This window comes from Uloborus diversus, chromosome 1, assembly GCF_026930045.1.
Source record: "Uloborus diversus isolate 005 chromosome 1, Udiv.v.3.1, whole genome shotgun sequence".
In the NCBI taxonomy this organism is placed as follows: domain Eukaryota; kingdom Metazoa; phylum Arthropoda; class Arachnida; order Araneae; family Uloboridae; genus Uloborus; species Uloborus diversus.
The window spans coordinates 130,326,638-130,344,369 of record NC_072731.1 but is presented as its reverse complement, the minus strand read 5'-3'; the positions used below and the strand labels follow the sequence as shown (position 1 = coordinate 130,344,369).

Sequence of the window (17,732 nt, the reverse complement as noted above, 5' to 3'; positions counted from 1 at the left end):
ATCATGAATTGAGTTTTGTAAACCTGCCACGAAGTTTTCCCATCATATGTGGCAAGTTTAATGGACGGTCGAGCAACCGATGTGGGAGCGCCAAACTGTACAGAGCTGCTTTCCGCGGTCGCCAATCTCCTTTCCAGGTCTTTAATTTTCTCATCCACATGATTTTCAACTGTTGCGATACGGTTTTCTACTGTTTCAAGTTTTTCATCAAAAGCATCAACTCGATGCTCTATCTCATTAAATTTATTTTCCATCAGTCTTTACCGAAGTAAGGTCGTTTTTAATTTCCTCTTGGTTAGAAGCTAAATCATTTTTCAGCACCATTAAATCACTTTTCCATTGTTCTTGATTAGCCGCCAATTCATTTTTCAATTGTTCTTGATTAGCCGCCATATTATTTTTTAATTGTTCTTGATTAGCCGCCATATCATTTTTTAATTGTTCTTGATTAGCCGCCAAACTTTCAGTCAAGTCGCTTTTCACAGCATTAATTGCTTCCAGAAGTTGTTTTAATTGGTCATCCATTGCGCGAGTAATCACCATAAAAACAAAGTCTATAAATTCAAAGTCTTTATGAAAAAATGTCCAAAGTCACACTTACTCCAAGAAAGTCCAGAAGAAGCCCCACGTTGGGCGCCAAATTGTAACGGATTCGGTGCGACTTCCACTTTCTTGAAATGAAGACACAGTTCTTGATAAAGCACAGGAAATTTATTTACACTATGTACAGGAAAGATCGTCAACAACTGCTAAATTATTCATCAGCAATTAAGCAACTATCACACAACACCGTAAACTCAATGTTTACACACGTATTTACTTCCAAATATGAAAACAACACAGCGAAATGCCTCGCAATAAACAGAGCAAAAATGCTCTCAGTTCGAAATATCAATCGAAACTCCACTGTTTATCCATCGCTAACAGCTTATATAGACACCGAAAAGAAATTTCTCAAATATTCCACACCCTTCTGTAAAGTAGTAGACCGTTATCAAATTTTATCAATGAACAAAAAGGAAATAGGGGTCGTATACTTTAGCCATATGAAAAGGGGTTGTATATTCATTACGGGAAACTATTTACAGGTTACGTTCCTACAATAATTACTATTTACAGGATTTGTAACAATACATTTTAAATTAAATTAATAAAATTTTAAGTGGGGGTAGAATGGGTAAAATATAAGGCTTAATGACATAGGCTGTGGAATCAATATTTTTTCTCAGTAAAAGTTTTTTTTCTGAAGTTAAGATGTTAATTTTATCAGAAGTTTTATATTCTGAAATCCTTATGTTGTGGAGTTGCTTATGGTTGCACTAAATCTGGTTGGATGGAAGACACAATCTTTGAAGAATGGTTCAAACTTTTTGCAAGGCATTTGAAAAGACATGAAAGCCATCTAAAATATGAAATTATAAAGCATGCTATCGATACTGAAATTATCGTTGCCAGCCCCCTAATATGAGTCATGCCCCACAACCACTAGACAAAGCCAGAGCTGACTAAATAAATTGAAAATCAGTCTGATCAAACTTACATTCCACTAAGATCATGTACAAGTACAATATCTACAGAAGATTGGGTGCTAATTGAATACATTGCTAAGAAATTTAAAAGTATTTTATTGCTTCAAGTTCTAGAATCTTTAGATGCTTGTGCTTATGTTGTAAAAATTATTAAAAAGTCTTTGATGGGAAATTTTTCCACCTTCCCCAATAATGCGAAGATGGAAATTGAAAAAAAAAAAAAAAAACCATCATCAAAAAACTAGGTCAGCCAATCCTCAATAATCCTGGACATAATACCTTAATTGCAGTGAAATTACAGTCTATATTGTTCAATAGATTTTTACCCTTATAATAATGTCTTGGTGAAAAAATAATAAATATAAATTCATATTTTCACTCTGAAATTTAATTAAAAATAATACTACCCATTTCACCCCACCCCATGGTGTCAAATGTGTATAAAAAGACTTTGAAATAATAGTTTTTTCCCTAGACAATAAAATTATTCCAGTAATAATAACTATGGATATGTGAAGTGTCTTGTTGAAATGTAAAAACTCAGTTATGGTTTTTTAATTGTTGGATATCTGATTTGAATATTTTGATAATCACTTCAAAAATGCCTGTTTTTATACCCATTCCACCCCACCTGACCCTAACAGCTGAAAGAGTTAGTTTATCATTTTTTATAAAGTAATTCATGAATATTTTAAAATTTTTGCCTTTTTTTTCCCCAATTTTAAGATGAGTTTTTTTATGGCCTGAAATTTGAAAAATCCTAAAATATGCACCACCATTTCTCCAAGTTTGTGCGGGCCAATGTATCTAATTAACACTTTGCACTTATATTTTTACATCATTCTTGATTTTATGTGTTTTTAATTAATTTTGAGCAAATTTTTATAGTATGAGATAATGGTGAGCACAGAAAAGTTTTACTCATGCCCATTTTCAAACATTGGCAAGTATGGGGTAGCAGGAAGGAGGGAGGTATTGTTAACCATTCCCAAGGTATTTTTCACCTCACTTTAGCTAGAATTTTTGCAATATTGAATTATAGTTTGGCTACCATTTTTTTAAATTTTAGCTACCATTTTGTGTGGTTTTAGTAGACATTGACTACCAATTAAGGTTGAAGTTTTGAGGTATACAGGCCGAGGAGTCAGTCACCTTTCTCACCTTTAGTCACCTTTTGAAAATTTGGTTACTTTTAGTCACCTTTTGCAACTTTTGTCACCTTTCTCACCTTTCTTGAAATGTGTCGTAGGATTTTTTTTAAAATAATTAAATCCTTGAAAAATATCTGAATGATAGCTTTAACAGTGAAATTAATTAAAAAAGTAGCATTAAATATCCCCCCCCCCCCCGCCCACCTTGTTGTTTAAGAAAAATAGCTATGCTACCGGGAAATCAGGGAATTTTTTTTATTGCCTGCAATTGCACCCTATGAGCAGAACCAGTCTTTCTACCCCCCTTCGACCATCAGATTCATTTTCTGCAAGTCTTGTCTAAACGCCATTTTGTTTCCTATCATATTTCTGGCCATAGAGCATTGTTCGACTAAAGTTCAGCTGCACAATTCCTTTCTGCACACTTTGTTGAGTGAGCGGTCATCAAATGCAAGTTGTCTTCTGTGTTTATCAAGTAACATCATCTGGAGTCTTTGAATCTCACGCTCATCTCTAGCCAGGTGCGTTACTTGCTTGTTTTACTTTTACTGACCTCGAAAGCCGCGACTACACAGCCACAAGCGGTTCGATTTGAAAAAGGGGTGATGGGTTAAGGAGGCGTGCCTCGATGTCTTCTTTGAGTGCGGAATAGTGAAAAGTTTTGATTTGCATTTATAGTTTCACTTTGTGTTTGCACAGAAATGGTTAGTTTGGGTTCTATTTTTGCTGCGCAAATGCGAAGTGAACTTGGTCTGTGTAAACATTTCTAAACATTTCCTTTTTTGGTGCGTCTCAGAGAATCTCTGAAAGTCTTTTTTATTAGGTTTCAACCCTTATTATGGCTAGTTTCAGAAAAAATAAAGCTTTTAGATGCAGATGCTTTCCAAAAACTTTATTTTATGTAATGGCGAGATTGATTTGATTAAAGTAGGGTCAATTCAACCAATAAAATGGCATTTTGACACCCACCGACAAAGATTTTGATAAAACTTCGTGAGTTTAGTCCTTTAATGTAGAAAAGTATCCACATCAATTTTTTCTTCTTAATCTGGTTTAGTTTTCATTTTAGAGCCAGTCGAAATTTTGAATGCTTAGTATTTTCCAAACTATGACGATTCTGTTCGTTGATTGAAAATAATTTGTATTTCATTTATTTTTCAGCCAATTTTTATGAAAATTTACAGTAATGTTAATGAAAGTATGAGGATTTCAGAAAAAATATAAAAAATTTCTAAGCAATATTTTAAAAGTAGAAAAAAATTATTTTCATAATTTTTGCAAAAAGCATTGAAGCATTTTTAATAACTTGATTTAACACTACATTTATTACCTCCATTGGACATGTCATGGAATATTTTCAGAGCTTGCTAAAAAAATAAAAAATAAATAAAAACAAGAAAGAAAAAATTATGAACATTTTCAGGCATATGAAATGATATTTTCAGTTTCATACTTCACAATTTATTTTTACATTGTAAGTACAATTATTATTTTGTTAAGTCTGATTTTTCATATTGGTTTTCTCAGTTATTCTCTATTGAAAAGTTATTGACTTTCGATTTAATATTTATGCTTTGTATTTACTAAGAAAAGAGAAAGAATACTGATAATTTTTCAACAAGCTAAAAAAAGAGAAAAAAAAAACAACACTAAAAATGTGATTGAATAATATAAATTATAAGTTCAATAAATGCATCATCTTGCTCTTTACTTCACAATTTCAAGTTTTATTATGTTGATTAAATAAATAAATAAATATATATATATACACAGTCAAGCCTCCATATATCAAACTTCCACATATCGAAATTTTCTATATATCGAAATCCCAGCAAATTTCAATGTTCATTACATAGAAAAATTGTTTCTATATATCAAAAAAATCTCTACATATCGAAATTATTTTTCGAGATATTCGAAGATTTTTCCCGATTTAAACTGTTTATCTGATGAAAAATGAAGGTTAGGGGAGAACATTATGTTCACTAAAGGTTGCTACGACACTCATAAGAAATCTGAGATTGAGGGGTGTGTAGAAAGGTCGTTGTTTCGTTCTGGAGTTCTTAAATTCCTTCAAGTTTATTTCAAATCTTAGTTGTAACCAGTAACACTGTAAAATCAGTCTCAAGTTATCCTTTTTGTCTGTTGATTATCATTCCTAGTCTTTTTAGCTTCAGTAAAAATCATTCAAGTTAAGTAGATTGATTTTTTATTTGTCTCTCGATTACGTTGTCAAAACGAAAATCCCCTCATGTTGCGAATCAAGTTGAACTGCCGAAGAATGAAGATGTATGAAGGCACAAAAATGTAATTTCTGTTAATTTTTCAGTTATTAACTTTCGTTTAATCCGATGCTCGTATAAATTAGAAATTGGGTTTCATGCACGAAAATTAGCTTTAATTTTAATGTTTTAGGAAATTTTTATGACAAAATAAGATTGTTTCTATATATTGAAATTTCCATATATCAAATTTTTTTCCGGCAATTTGCTACTTCGATATATGGAGGTCCGACTGTATATATATATATTAAGGTTACATAGAGTTTACACTGAAAGTTTTTTGAAAATGTCTTAAAATTTTTTATTTTACTACTTCTATCCCCTATAATATTCATTTCCAAAATTGTAAAGAAATCTTTACAATTAAAGTACTTACCAAAAAAAGTAAATAGGCTATTTGGGTAAAAGTCAGTAAAAAGGGATAATCCTTTTCTGTTTTTCGAGTTCTTAACAAATCGTTTTTGGTCACCTTTTAGTTACTTTTTTGTCACCTTTTAGTCACCTTTGTTTTCAAATTTGTCACCTTTCTCACTTTTTCCAAAGGCCATCAACAGTCCTCGGCCTGGGTATATTTGATTCCCAGGTTTGGCATGGTCGTCTCGGTTGTTCATCCCTTCAGTAGGGTCGATAAAATGAATACTAAGCCTGATTGGCAGCTCTGCAATCTAGTTGCAGCAAAAACCATGTTGATTTCTTTTCATTGCCAAGTGTATGGGGAATACAGTGAAACTCGAAAATCATCCTAAGACCTAGAATATTTATGGCCCTGGTAGCCTAGTGATGTTATAAGAGTTGTCACTACAAACACTTTCATCTTTATAGGAAAACTTTTTACAGAAAAACAAAAGTTAAAAAATTGATCTAATTTAAATTATGTCTCCCAATTTTACTGCCTAATGAAGGGGTGACATCTGGCAGAACATAACATGTACTCTTTGTCATTGTTCAATCCGTTTCACTGTAGTTGATTGTTTTTTCATCTTGCAGTGGCAGTAAATAATATCAGAGAAGTCTCCCGTGACTCCTCCTCCGCCATCTGTGCAGATCAAACCTGCCTGAACCCTGTGGACGAAGGAAGGAGTCCCTTCATTACCAGCCTCTTTACAGGGGTTGCCCGTATCCTCTACTTCCCCACGAAGGATGAGAAAGGTATTCTTAGATTTTTTCTATGTATACAAGGTTTGTGTGGAAAATATGTATAAATAAGTTGTGGTGATGAATCACGGCGCCACCAAGTGGCACTGCCGCTGTAGCCAATCCCCTCTATGCTCAGGTCGAGTCAAAACGCTCAGCTGTAAATAGGTGTGTATGGCTGTTTGTTGAAAGTTACCTTTTTTCACCTGCCGTCGGCATGGAGCTCTCTCTGATTGAGGAACAACGCATCAAAATTCACGAATGGCCAAGAGATTTTTGAGTGTTTGAAACAAGTTTAAGGAGACAATGCTCTGAAGGAACAAACTGTGAACCACAGGTGCAGAATATGTCCAATCCAGTGATCTAAGATCGGGGGAAATTTGAGCTTTCTGGGGAAATTATGTGGATTCAATTCTAACAATCAATTTTCGCGATTGAACACTTTTTCCTGACAACAAAACAATATGCTCACATGCTAGCCAACTTTTAAGGATGACATTTAAAATGTAAGTATTAGGGCTGTTTTTTACATTTTGGTCCCAATGTCACGCCTTTGGAAATTCAATAGCATCGCTGATCTAAAACTCCTCCGCCTTTGTTCACAATGTAATTCTATCGCTTAAACATCTCTAACTTTGTATTGAGCATTATTTTTAACATTTATCATTTTTCTATTATTTAGTAGCAAACGTGATCAATCGCCATTTTGGCAAGCCTGTTTCGAAAATTTCAATTTAGTTGCATTCAAATTCAAGCTACTCGGAGAAAGTAATATTAATTTTTACTTTGCTCATTTTAATTTTTTTTAAATTTTAGAAGAATTTTTTAATTTTTAGTCACTTGTTGTTCGTGAGTTTTTTGGCCGCAGCTTAATCATTGTGACAGACCACCCGCCATATTCACCCGACTTAGCCCCTTGTGACTTCTTCCTGTCCCCGAAATGCAAAACAGTGCATTGTAAGTGGCACTTGGGAGATGTGGAAGCCATCAAGGCAGAAATGACACAGCAATTGGACAGCATCACATTTGAAGACTTTCACGCCTCCTCTACACTCTTGGACGTATCCGTTTTCTGAGGGTTAACTACACACAAGTCAAAAGAATGTCCCGCGCCATGATGGTGCCGCCAACTGTTCGCGCGCGGAATATTCTTTGTTTTTGTTTTCAGCAAGCATGGCTCATTTCTTCGTTCTTCGCTACTCGTTATGGCTGGTTATATTTAATATTGTATGGGCAAGTTGATTATTATTTTCTGCTTTTTATTTAATTTTATAATTAACTATGAAATTCTAGTGTTTTATTTTAGTACATTTATATGAAATATTTAAGGTTTCAAAACTCTAAAAATATTAAGAATTCTTAATCAGGCTTTATAATTATTTGTAAAACTTAATTCTCAGATTTTATCTTAATTTCGCTTGTACTTTTAATAATTCACCTGCACTTGAAACAGCATTATTAAAATGAGTTAATTCAGTTCAACTGTTAGAAAAACAATGTTTTTGACAGCACTCATAAAATTCATAAGATTCTTAGCTGATTTAAATATTGCTATGTATGGATCAGAGCTGTGGAGTCGGAGTCGGATTGATTTTGAGGTAAAAGTTAGTCGAAGTCGTTAGAAAACAGGCCGACTCCCGAATCAAGGCTTCTTTTTTTTTTTTTTTTTTTAAATTTTCAGACTCTCCTTGCATTGAAAAAAAAGACTACCAATTGATTCGATTACATACGTATAAAGGCCTACTAATAAGAAAATAGTTGTCATTGGCAACCACCTGGCTTGATTGTTTATCGAACTATCGGTAATAGCTACCTACGTCGTCCCTTAGTTATACCCAGGGGCGGATTCAGGGGAAGAACAAAGGATCAACTGATCCCCCTGTGACAGGAGTTTTATTATGATTATTACCAATCTTCAAATTTTTAGATTCGAAAAAATAGTACATGGAATCAATGTTAACCTGTTTTTTTGCTTCGTTCTGTAAGTTATTTCTTCTCAGCTCGTCACAGTTCAAAGGATTGACTGGGTTTGTTTGAATATGCTAGTGCTATTTTCAGTTTTTTTTTGTTCATTTTCAAAAGCACAATCATCTCTAATGAGCTTAACCATTGAAAAATTGTAGGAAGGGTGTATTTGAATGGGCCTTCATTTCATGGAGGGGGGGGGGAGGATGGACACCCCCTGCTTAAGAAAGGCTTTTTTACGTGGGAGATATAACGCCGGCCATTGAAACTTGACCCCCCTTACAAATATTTCTGGATCCGCCCGTGATTATACCCACCAGATGGGTATCCCCCCGGGCGGACCGCCCCTTCTCAAAAAGGTTTTTCGACTTGGCAAAAAAGCTTTTGTTCTCTCAAGATACAGCTTTCAAAAATTTAAAGTACATAATTTGAACAACATCTATTTGTTAAACATTCAAGAGCAGAAAATTAAACCTCTTCATTTTCCCTCTTCCCCATGAGAGGCAAAATTAAAAAAAAAATTAATAAATAGATAAAAAATGTCGGAGTTTGAGTTGTAGATTTCAAAATGTTGTAGTTGGTCACTTTCCTTCCGACTCGACAGCCCTGGTATGCATGCTTAGTACATCAACTTGCTTCAAGTTTTTAAAAAAAAATATTTTTTGTTACTGAAGGATGAGACTAAACAATGTGTTCTACTCCAGTGGCGCACCCACTGAGGGGGCTAAGGGCCTTAAGCCCCTCCCAGAGATCAGAAACACAGAAATGGCCATAACCCTCTTGACCAGACTAAAGAAAAGGCCTAAAATTGCTTTTTTGGTCTTCAATTTTGGAAATTTTAGGAAATGGTTGAAAATAACTCTTCCTCAAATACAACTGCTGTAAAAATCTTTTCCCTAAAGAATTTTCTCTCCAAAGGAGTCATCATCTTTTTTTTTCTTTTTGTTTAAAAATAACATTAGTTTCATATTTCTTTATTCAATGTTTTTTCTTGATTTCAGCATAATGAGATTGTTATCGAAATTTTAAAAGTATTTTTTCTGAAAGAGCATGCTTAAAAAACTAGGGTCTGACCAGTTTCTAATTATTTTGACAAAGTTTAATGTTTAAAAAAAATATTTTAACCTGTGCGCTTTCATTTTTTACTCTTTTGCACATGACATCACAAATGATGAAATACCATCCACTGATACCATTAGCGCAGAGCACAATATTCAATTAGCTTCTTTACTCATATGTAGTGGCAACGATATGGTTGATAGCAAGCATAGAGCGCAATATAATTCGCTTCTGAATTATCCTAACCTGGAAACGCGGTAGACAGCAAGCGTAAACATTCAGTGAGAAAAGGGGATATGCGCCTTAGTACATCATTCGTGACGTCATAAGGACCACGTCTTGTTTAAAAAATTGGACAAAAAAAAAAATTAAAAATTAAATGTTTTGAATATAAGATTTTCCTTGCTCAATGTTTTTCTTTTTTTTTCTCTCATTTTGTCAACTTTAGTGACTAAAAATTGTACTTTTACTGATGGAAATACCCTCATTAGATTGAATTGCATCTTTCATGATTTGGAAATTTCAACTGATTTTGTAGTTCGGTAGATAGAGAGAATGATAGCATTGAGAACAGAGAAAAAAATCTAATCTTTGCTGAAATTTCATTAAGTCCGTTTATAGTTAAAATAAAACCTGTATAGAACTATACTTTTTTGAAATTAAAAAAAAAAAAAACTACATGAATCTGGGAGGGGTTGGAAAAATGCTGATTTTGCCCCTCTTCTCTTATCCGAAAAATGCTAGCCCCTCCTGGAAAAAACACCGGAGTGCACCACTGTCCTACTCTCATATTTTAATTTTCTATTCAATTGCATACTACGTTTACAAATTTACCAAAGTTCAAAAGTTTCTTACACCTCTTTTGTCTTCTTGATGACAAAAGAGCACACACATGATGACAAATATGCACACACATGGCGCAAAAGCTGCAGCTACTTTGTGGTCCATTTTGTAAACAAACAAAGCGGAGTTGACATTGACAGATCGAAAAGTGTGGGAATGCTAGTGACGTCACCGGCTTCTTCATGCAAAACACTCGCCCGAGAGTGTGTACGGCTCTCTTGTTCAGAGCTTCCCTTAAAAATCCCTCGGCCATAAAAAAACCTCTCATGATCTCGTCCAAGAGTATAGATGAGGCGTCAGAGCAGTTAGCAAGAGTGGAAACAGCGTTGGCAGAAGTGCATCTTGTCTCGAGGAGAGTACTTTGAAGAAGACCATATTGTAATACCTGAATAATTGTAAAATAAAGTTATTGTTCACCTTTTATGCGTGTTTTCTTTACAAACCTTGTAGTATAACCTTGATTTAACGATTGTCAAGGGACTGGAAAAAGTTATCTTTAAATCAAGGATATCGTTAAATTGAGAAGCATATAGGGTTGTTTGGGGCAAGTGGGACCCCTTTTGAGAATAGCTTGTTTTTGAAACCTTATACATAAGTTTTGAAACAAAAAAAAATGAAACTTATTGTCTTATTTTATCTTGGACATTATTAATAAACAAAAGTTGAACATTATTTTCTAAAATGATACGTTCAATATTCCTAACGATTATATTTTTTAAAAAAATCGGATTGGTGTCCCACTTACCCCATTGTAAGGGGTAAATGAATCATACCTAAAAAAGGGATGAGGGGATCTTTAAATGATAATGTATGTAAATTTTTAGTGTGTATTAGTTTTTTGTAACTGCATCCATTTATGAGATATTTACTGTCTTTTAAATCTGTATCACGGAAAATTTTAAAACAAAACAATTTCATATGTGAAATGTATTGAAAGCCACCTATAGGTATATATTTTACTTTTACATATAAAGGTGTGTTTAATGAACGTAATACAGTTGATTAAGATCAGTTTGAGTAAATTGGCCAAAACTATAAGGAAAAAGAAATTGGAAACATTAAATGACTGTGCCTATGTAAAGTTGGCTAAGGAAGAACCATTATTGCTTCATCCTCAGTAATTATTCCAACATCATCTGCACCGTGCCAGTAAAAAATGTCACCTGCACCTCATTAATTTTACTTTTTTAACATAAATTCGTATGAAAAAAAGGCTTTTAATTTTGGTGGTAGTAATACTTAATTTTAAATGAGTATTTTTTTGTCGATTTGTTTACAAAATCAAACATCTTGATAAAATTTTCAAGTAGAAAGCAGGTAGCTTATGTTTTATATCTTTGTCAGCAACTTCAGTAGTTTCAGATCTACATGAACTTTTTCACTACAAAATGAAAATAAGGATAATGATCATGTGAGTGATATTGGACAAAAAATAATAGGTAGTTAGGACAGTTTTCTTCAGTTGTTGAAAACATGCATCAACTTTATGTTATGGCAAAAAAGAATTAAAATGATATTAAAGCACTTTTATTTGTCTTTTTATGTACTTCAATATAAATTTAATTTTTTATTCAATGGTGAATTAGGCAAAGTAATTATTTATAGAAAATTTCCCAGTTAGGATTTGTGTTTGCAGAAAGCCCAGTTTCTATTTTTTTTTTCTAAGGTGCTTTTCAGTGATATATTTTGCAAGGCTGTATCATTCTTTATCTGGTTTGCCTACTCAAAGTTTCAAATTAACTCTAAAATATCTTCTGATTTTCCTCCTTTTTGCAGTGACAGCATTGCCGAAAGAAATTCTTACTCGTATGAAATGGAAGCTTTCGACGATAACACCTGTCATTATTAAAGAGATGCTGTTGCAAAAAGGTTTCAAACTTCTAGAAGGTGAGCATTTTTGTATTTTATTTTAGTGATGGACATACTAGCTTTGTTGCTCCAAAAGGTTCCTTAAAATCAGCCTTCATCTTAAGAGACGTAGTCCTAAGACATACTGCCGTGCTAAGCGCAAAAGTGGTATCTGCACCTGAGTTCAAAAGGAAAAATAGCCGTTTAAAGTTGTGTGCCTCCATGTATTTGATTCGGATGCAACTTTTTAGGAATTAAAAAAAAAATATTTCCCATTGACAAATGACCATTAATTGTTGTATTTAGGTGAAATATGTGACAGAGGACCACCGGATGGCAGTAACTCAATTTCGATGAAAAGTGCAGATACCACTTTTGTGCTTAGCACGGCAGCATAAGCCGATTTGCCTGGGTAAATACTAATTTTTTCTGCATCCAGCATATAGCACAGCAACTTTTACTACAATTGTGGATCTGTTGATAATGAAACTGTTTTAAGCTAGTTGAATGGTGTGATCATATTTTGACAGTAATCATAGTGATCACAAATTTCTGAGATTTTAATGTAAGAATATAATAATATATGTAGTGATAAAAAGTAATAACATGTTAATGATAGTACAAACATTTGGTACTATCCTTAATGTGTTATTGCATTTTCTTATTTTCTTTTAATTTTATTAGTTTAGTTGCTTGTGTGCATCTATAGGTTCTTGGTTTGGCCTTTTCTCTATTTTTTATATGTATATAGAGTAGACAATCATTTTACATCAGGTTCATTTTACGTAGTTTAAGATAGGACGTCTTTATTTTGTTTTGTGCAGTTGAGATTTGATTTGTGGATGCAACATTGCAAACAGATAAAATTTTCCCCTATCTCAAAATTCAAACTCCTGAGATTTCAGGTAACACAGCCAAAAACTTTCACAGTGAAAATTTTGAGCCATTTCTCACCAAGGACAAATGATTTTACTAATTTATAAGTGAAGCAAGTCCCCGTCAGGAAACTAACGGGAGTGATCATGGATGCATTAATTGCTCTAGAAGGAATTACGGAGAAAAAGGATGAAAAACTGTCAAAAAGACTATTATAACTAACTCTTTTTTATAAACATAAGTTAAATTATATTTTCTTTATTCATTCTGTGTGCATGTATTGAATTTAGTGCACATTGAACCTATTACAGGGTTCATACGCTCCTTACAAACTCTTTACAAACTCCTGCTTTATACTGAAAGAAAATAAGGGCTCTTAAAACTCCTGCATTTTGCTATTATCTCCTTACAACTCCTTATTTTTTTTATTCTACATGTCCTTAAGGATTTTCTTCTATTGCCAGTCCAAAACGAGAGAATATGTTATACCGATTTTTACCGGAATTCCGCTATTTTTCGTCTGTTCCGGACCGGAATATCGTGTAATACAGGAAATCTGATTGTTTGGTTACCATATTTTCGGGAATAAGCACTGCAGCGCGTACAAGAAAAAAGTTAAAAAATTGCAGTTGTGGCGCATATAACGAGTAAGGCGGATACAGTGCCTTTTTTTTATTTTTGAGTTAAAAAAAAGTTCTAAGTTTGAAAAAAAGTTGAAAATGTTGCTAATAGATGGCACCACATCGTTTCCTTTCATTTTGCGAAATCCTTCGACCTTGGGCGACAAGTAAAGCAAAGAGGGGGGGGGAAGGTGAGTCAGCAATTGCACGTGTTTCACTGAGGAGAGAAATTACTTTATTTACTTAAAAATTTCTTGGGTAAAATTTATAAATTTGAGGTACCCTAAAAAAAAAAAGCAATAGAATTCAAACTTGCACTTAATTTGCGATGCATGTAAAAAAGGAATTCATGAAATTTGTGCAGAAAACTTCTCTTGTAATAAGTGACTATAAGAATACTTTTGTTGGCAGAAATCACCTTTTTTGAAATAATTCGAGTTATAGGCATTTTATTCTTTCCAAAAATAAAATTAGGTAAAATAAAAAGAACAGTGCATTTTGTTTCACACTTTTAGAATAAGAACAAAAAAATTCTTCCGCACTCAAAACGGTTAATGTGTGCAAGCAACTAGACTCGTAGTCTTTTTGAAGAAGATATTCTAACTCGGTGAGAGAGATAAAAATAAATGTATGGTTGTGTCCGAAAAGGACACATTAAAAATTTTACTACCCTTTTGGATAACATTTCTGTGTAAAAGGGATTTTCAGTACCTACAGAAATAAATACAAATGCAAATTATAAATACAGACCTAACTTATGCTGAATCTAATGTAAGACTGAAACTGTAAGATATTTTAGCCAAACTTTGAGCTTATTTATTCTACAAACATACGGTTTTGTTTCTAGTTGAATATGTTTTGCGTTAATCTTTTAGCAGTAATTTAAATTTTTACTTTCATATTTTGTAGTTATGTTTCCATTCTTTATTGCATGTGAGGGTTTTTTATTTTTTGCTTGTTTGTTGCTTATTGCACAGGGGGTTCGCCAACTTCTTTACGAATTTGAAAGGTGTTGGCAAGGGAAAAAAGATTGGGAACCACTGCAATAGATGAAAGAGCAACTTAATAGCTAAACAGTAGTACCACTGTTTCTTAGAATTATAATTTTCATACTTTTTAGAAGAACATTTTTAAAAATTTGTCAGTTTTCTATGTTTATCAGCATAGAGTCACACAAAAGTTTTGAAATGGTCTATAAAATTTTCATCTATTTCATCTAAGATTAAAATAATTTGTTCAATTTTTTCAAAAGCATCCCTAATACATATCTGCCAACTCTACTGGAACACCGGGAGATTCCTAACTTTTAATCATTTCTCTTGATTGTGTATAAAATGTAAGGAACATTTGGTTGTACTAAGAAGGATAATAAAAAGTTACTTTATTTCCTATCCAACATTGAAAAATCTGTCGTAAATATCTACTGGATTTTTTAGTGATCTACTGAATTTTTTCGCAGTAGATGTTGGCAAGTATACTAATATTTAAATTGAATGTTTTGTATTTCAATCTCATATGTGTAACCTTATGTTTCTATGCCAAAATCAAACACAAGCTTTGCTGAAAATTGTTTGTTATGTTTGAGTTTGTCCTTTTGTATTCTGTAAATATTTCAATTATTTTGATAGTTGGAAGTTGTTTTGGCCTCTGCTACTTTCAGTCAGCTTATAATAGTTCTTATTTTAGCAAATTATTATTTTTAAAGTTTTTTTGGTTAAGAAATTGTTAGCACCTGTTTTTTCTGAGAAAATAGTAATTTTCAATCAAAATCACTTATTTTGTATTCATTTTCAAAATAAAACATATTTCAATGGTTACCCCCCCCCCCCTCCCCCCAATATTTGAATTCTATTCTGAGACCGCTCAAGTCTAAGAAGCAGTAAATGCATATATTACTATAAATTTAGTATGTTTGTGCATTCATTGTATTGAATGAAAACAAAAATAAATATTAGAGTTGTGCATATTTTTTCTGAAATACGTTTTGAAAAATGCATCTTTAAACAAAAAAACTAGTCCTTAAAAAGTAAAATGACCTTTTTGCAAAACTCCTTAAAAACCCCTTAGTTTTAATCTTCAAAGTTGAATATGAACCCTGTATTATGTATTTATCTATCACTATGATGATTTTTCTTTTTTTTTTAATTCATAGAACCTAACCTCTCTTTCAACACTTCTATTTAGTTTTAATGATCTGTTCAACTTAAAAGCTAGGAAATGCATTGACAGCTTGCAGCATCACTTAACTAGCAACATTTTTAATAAACATATTGATGATTCAAGTCAACAAATAAAATGCTCCAAGGATCCATATACAATTATGCAAGATATTTTCAACATTTGATACCCGTATTGTAATATTTTTTTTGTATTAGTATTTTTTATATTAATTGAGATCTACTGACAGTACTTTAGTAAATATTAAGCATGTTTTGATTTTAAATGTTTAGTGCTATTTTTCAAGTGCAAGTGGGAGAAAGTAAAAGTTTATTTTGTTTACTTATTCATTCATTTCCATTCTTTCATTCATTATTCATTAAACATCCACAAGATTCATATTTATCTCCACTTTCAGCTGAGACGACAGATAACTGGATTGGTACGTGGGGCAAGCACCTTAAGTGTGCACTCTTTAAGGACATCAAGCACTACCAAAAGGTTTGTTTTCATGTATTTCTTTATGTAATGTAGTGTTGTTGAGTGCACAGTAGCAGAAACTTTCAAGCCAGTCTGCAACACTATTTTGGCTAGCTGAAAATAATCTGCAGCATTATTATTAGTTTTATTTTAAGTTTTCATAAAATGCACAAGTCCCTGCTAAAGGTCAAGACTTCCAACTGGCCAGCATCCACAAGACCCGAAAAACTTATTGACCACCACTGTCACCAGGTTTCAAAGTACAGTAGAACCTTGATTATTCGATTTAATTGGAACCGCTAGAGCCTCTGATGTCAAAATTCTCGGTTAATAGAAACTTTATATAAAAACTTGTCAAGATCATAAATTGTATTAATTAAAAATACGATTGAATATTCGTGAAAGATGTACAGATAAAAAGTAATGTTTTACAGTTAAAAAACTAAAATGGAAAATAACTTGTAGTACGTTTTAAAAAGCCAATCGAATTTTTTGTAGCTATTCCAAGTTAAATTTTGAAAGATGCATTAAAAAACACATATTTTCAGAAAATATTTTTATTTTCAAATTGAAAATTCCTTATTTCATTAAATTGGATTGTTGTTGGAATAATAGACTTTATTATCGGCTTGGTTAGCAGAATTCTCGGTTAATCGAAGCTCGGATAATCAAGGTTCTACTGTATAAAGGGGGGGGGGCAGTTTCCATTACTTTTATAAAATTTAACTCTTCACGCTGTGAAAAGCAATTATTCAATTCATATTTATTTAAATACGGAAAATTTAAGTTAAAATAGGTTTTTGAATTTTTTTTTCCAAAAAATGAATAAATCAGTTAGTAAATGAGAAGTTGGCAGGAAACTGCATTTTATATTAAAGTTTTAGTTTATAACTAAGCCTCCAAAGCAATGAGAACCAAATACAATTGTGCAGAAGAAATGGTTAATTGAACATTTTGTGTTATTTTCAATCGTTTGTATCAAGGTAAGCATCCAGTTCTGTTTTTGGAAACTTAGGCAAGTAATAGTATTGTCTATTTCCATCTTGAGAATGACCAAACACAGGGTTCAAAATTATTATATTTTCCAAAATATCGAAAATATCCGATATTTTGATATATATCAGATATTTTGATATATATCCGATATTTTCAATCAGCACAAACTAAAGCCTTCGAAATAGTAAATGCATCCTCAAACCACTCTTTATTTTCTTATACTATTATTACAATATGTAGACTTAAAATTAATGTTTCTTTCATTGTTTATATCTAATATTTCATTTTACATTTTCATCAATTTTAATGGAGTTAATTTAGCATTAGCTGTTATACTCATTTTTCTTCTGTTAGCTACTTTTTCACAGTTATTTTATTCAGAAATAAAAAATATGCATTAGTCCATGCACTGTCATTAGACATTTTATTTTTCTGACCAACGTTGAAAATTTAACTAGGCATTTTAGATATGAATTAAAATTGCTACATTACTAATAATGTTATGAATATGAAATAAAAAGGAATATTATATTACTTTGTTACAATAATGATGTATTAATACATCATTAAAATATAGTACATAACTTTTTGACTATTTTTATTAATAAATGAACTATATTACTATGATTAATATAATTTTTCTATTGAAAATACCATAGTTGAAAAAATAAATATCGAAAATATCAAAATATCATAATATTTTCAAAATAAATATTGGATATATATTGTGATATATATCATCATATATATCGGCGAACCCTGACCAAACACTCCATCTATGCCAAAAATTCA

At 32.2% G+C, this 17,732-nt stretch overlaps 1 protein-coding gene across 1 annotated transcript in view; it reads left to right on the top strand.

Annotated features, from left to right (window-relative positions):
* Positions 1 to 17,732, top strand: part of LOC129232154 (tubulin monoglutamylase TTLL4-like) — a 101,965-nt gene that overhangs the window by 41,350 nt on the left and 42,883 nt on the right. The window contains exons 4-6 of the mRNA XM_054866398.1: positions 5,950 to 6,111; positions 11,740 to 11,850; positions 15,883 to 15,965. Coding sequence (XP_054722373.1) covers positions 5,950 to 6,111; positions 11,740 to 11,850; positions 15,883 to 15,965 — 356 coding nt within the window. The remainder of the gene's footprint in view (positions 1 to 5,949; positions 6,112 to 11,739; positions 11,851 to 15,882; positions 15,966 to 17,732) is intronic.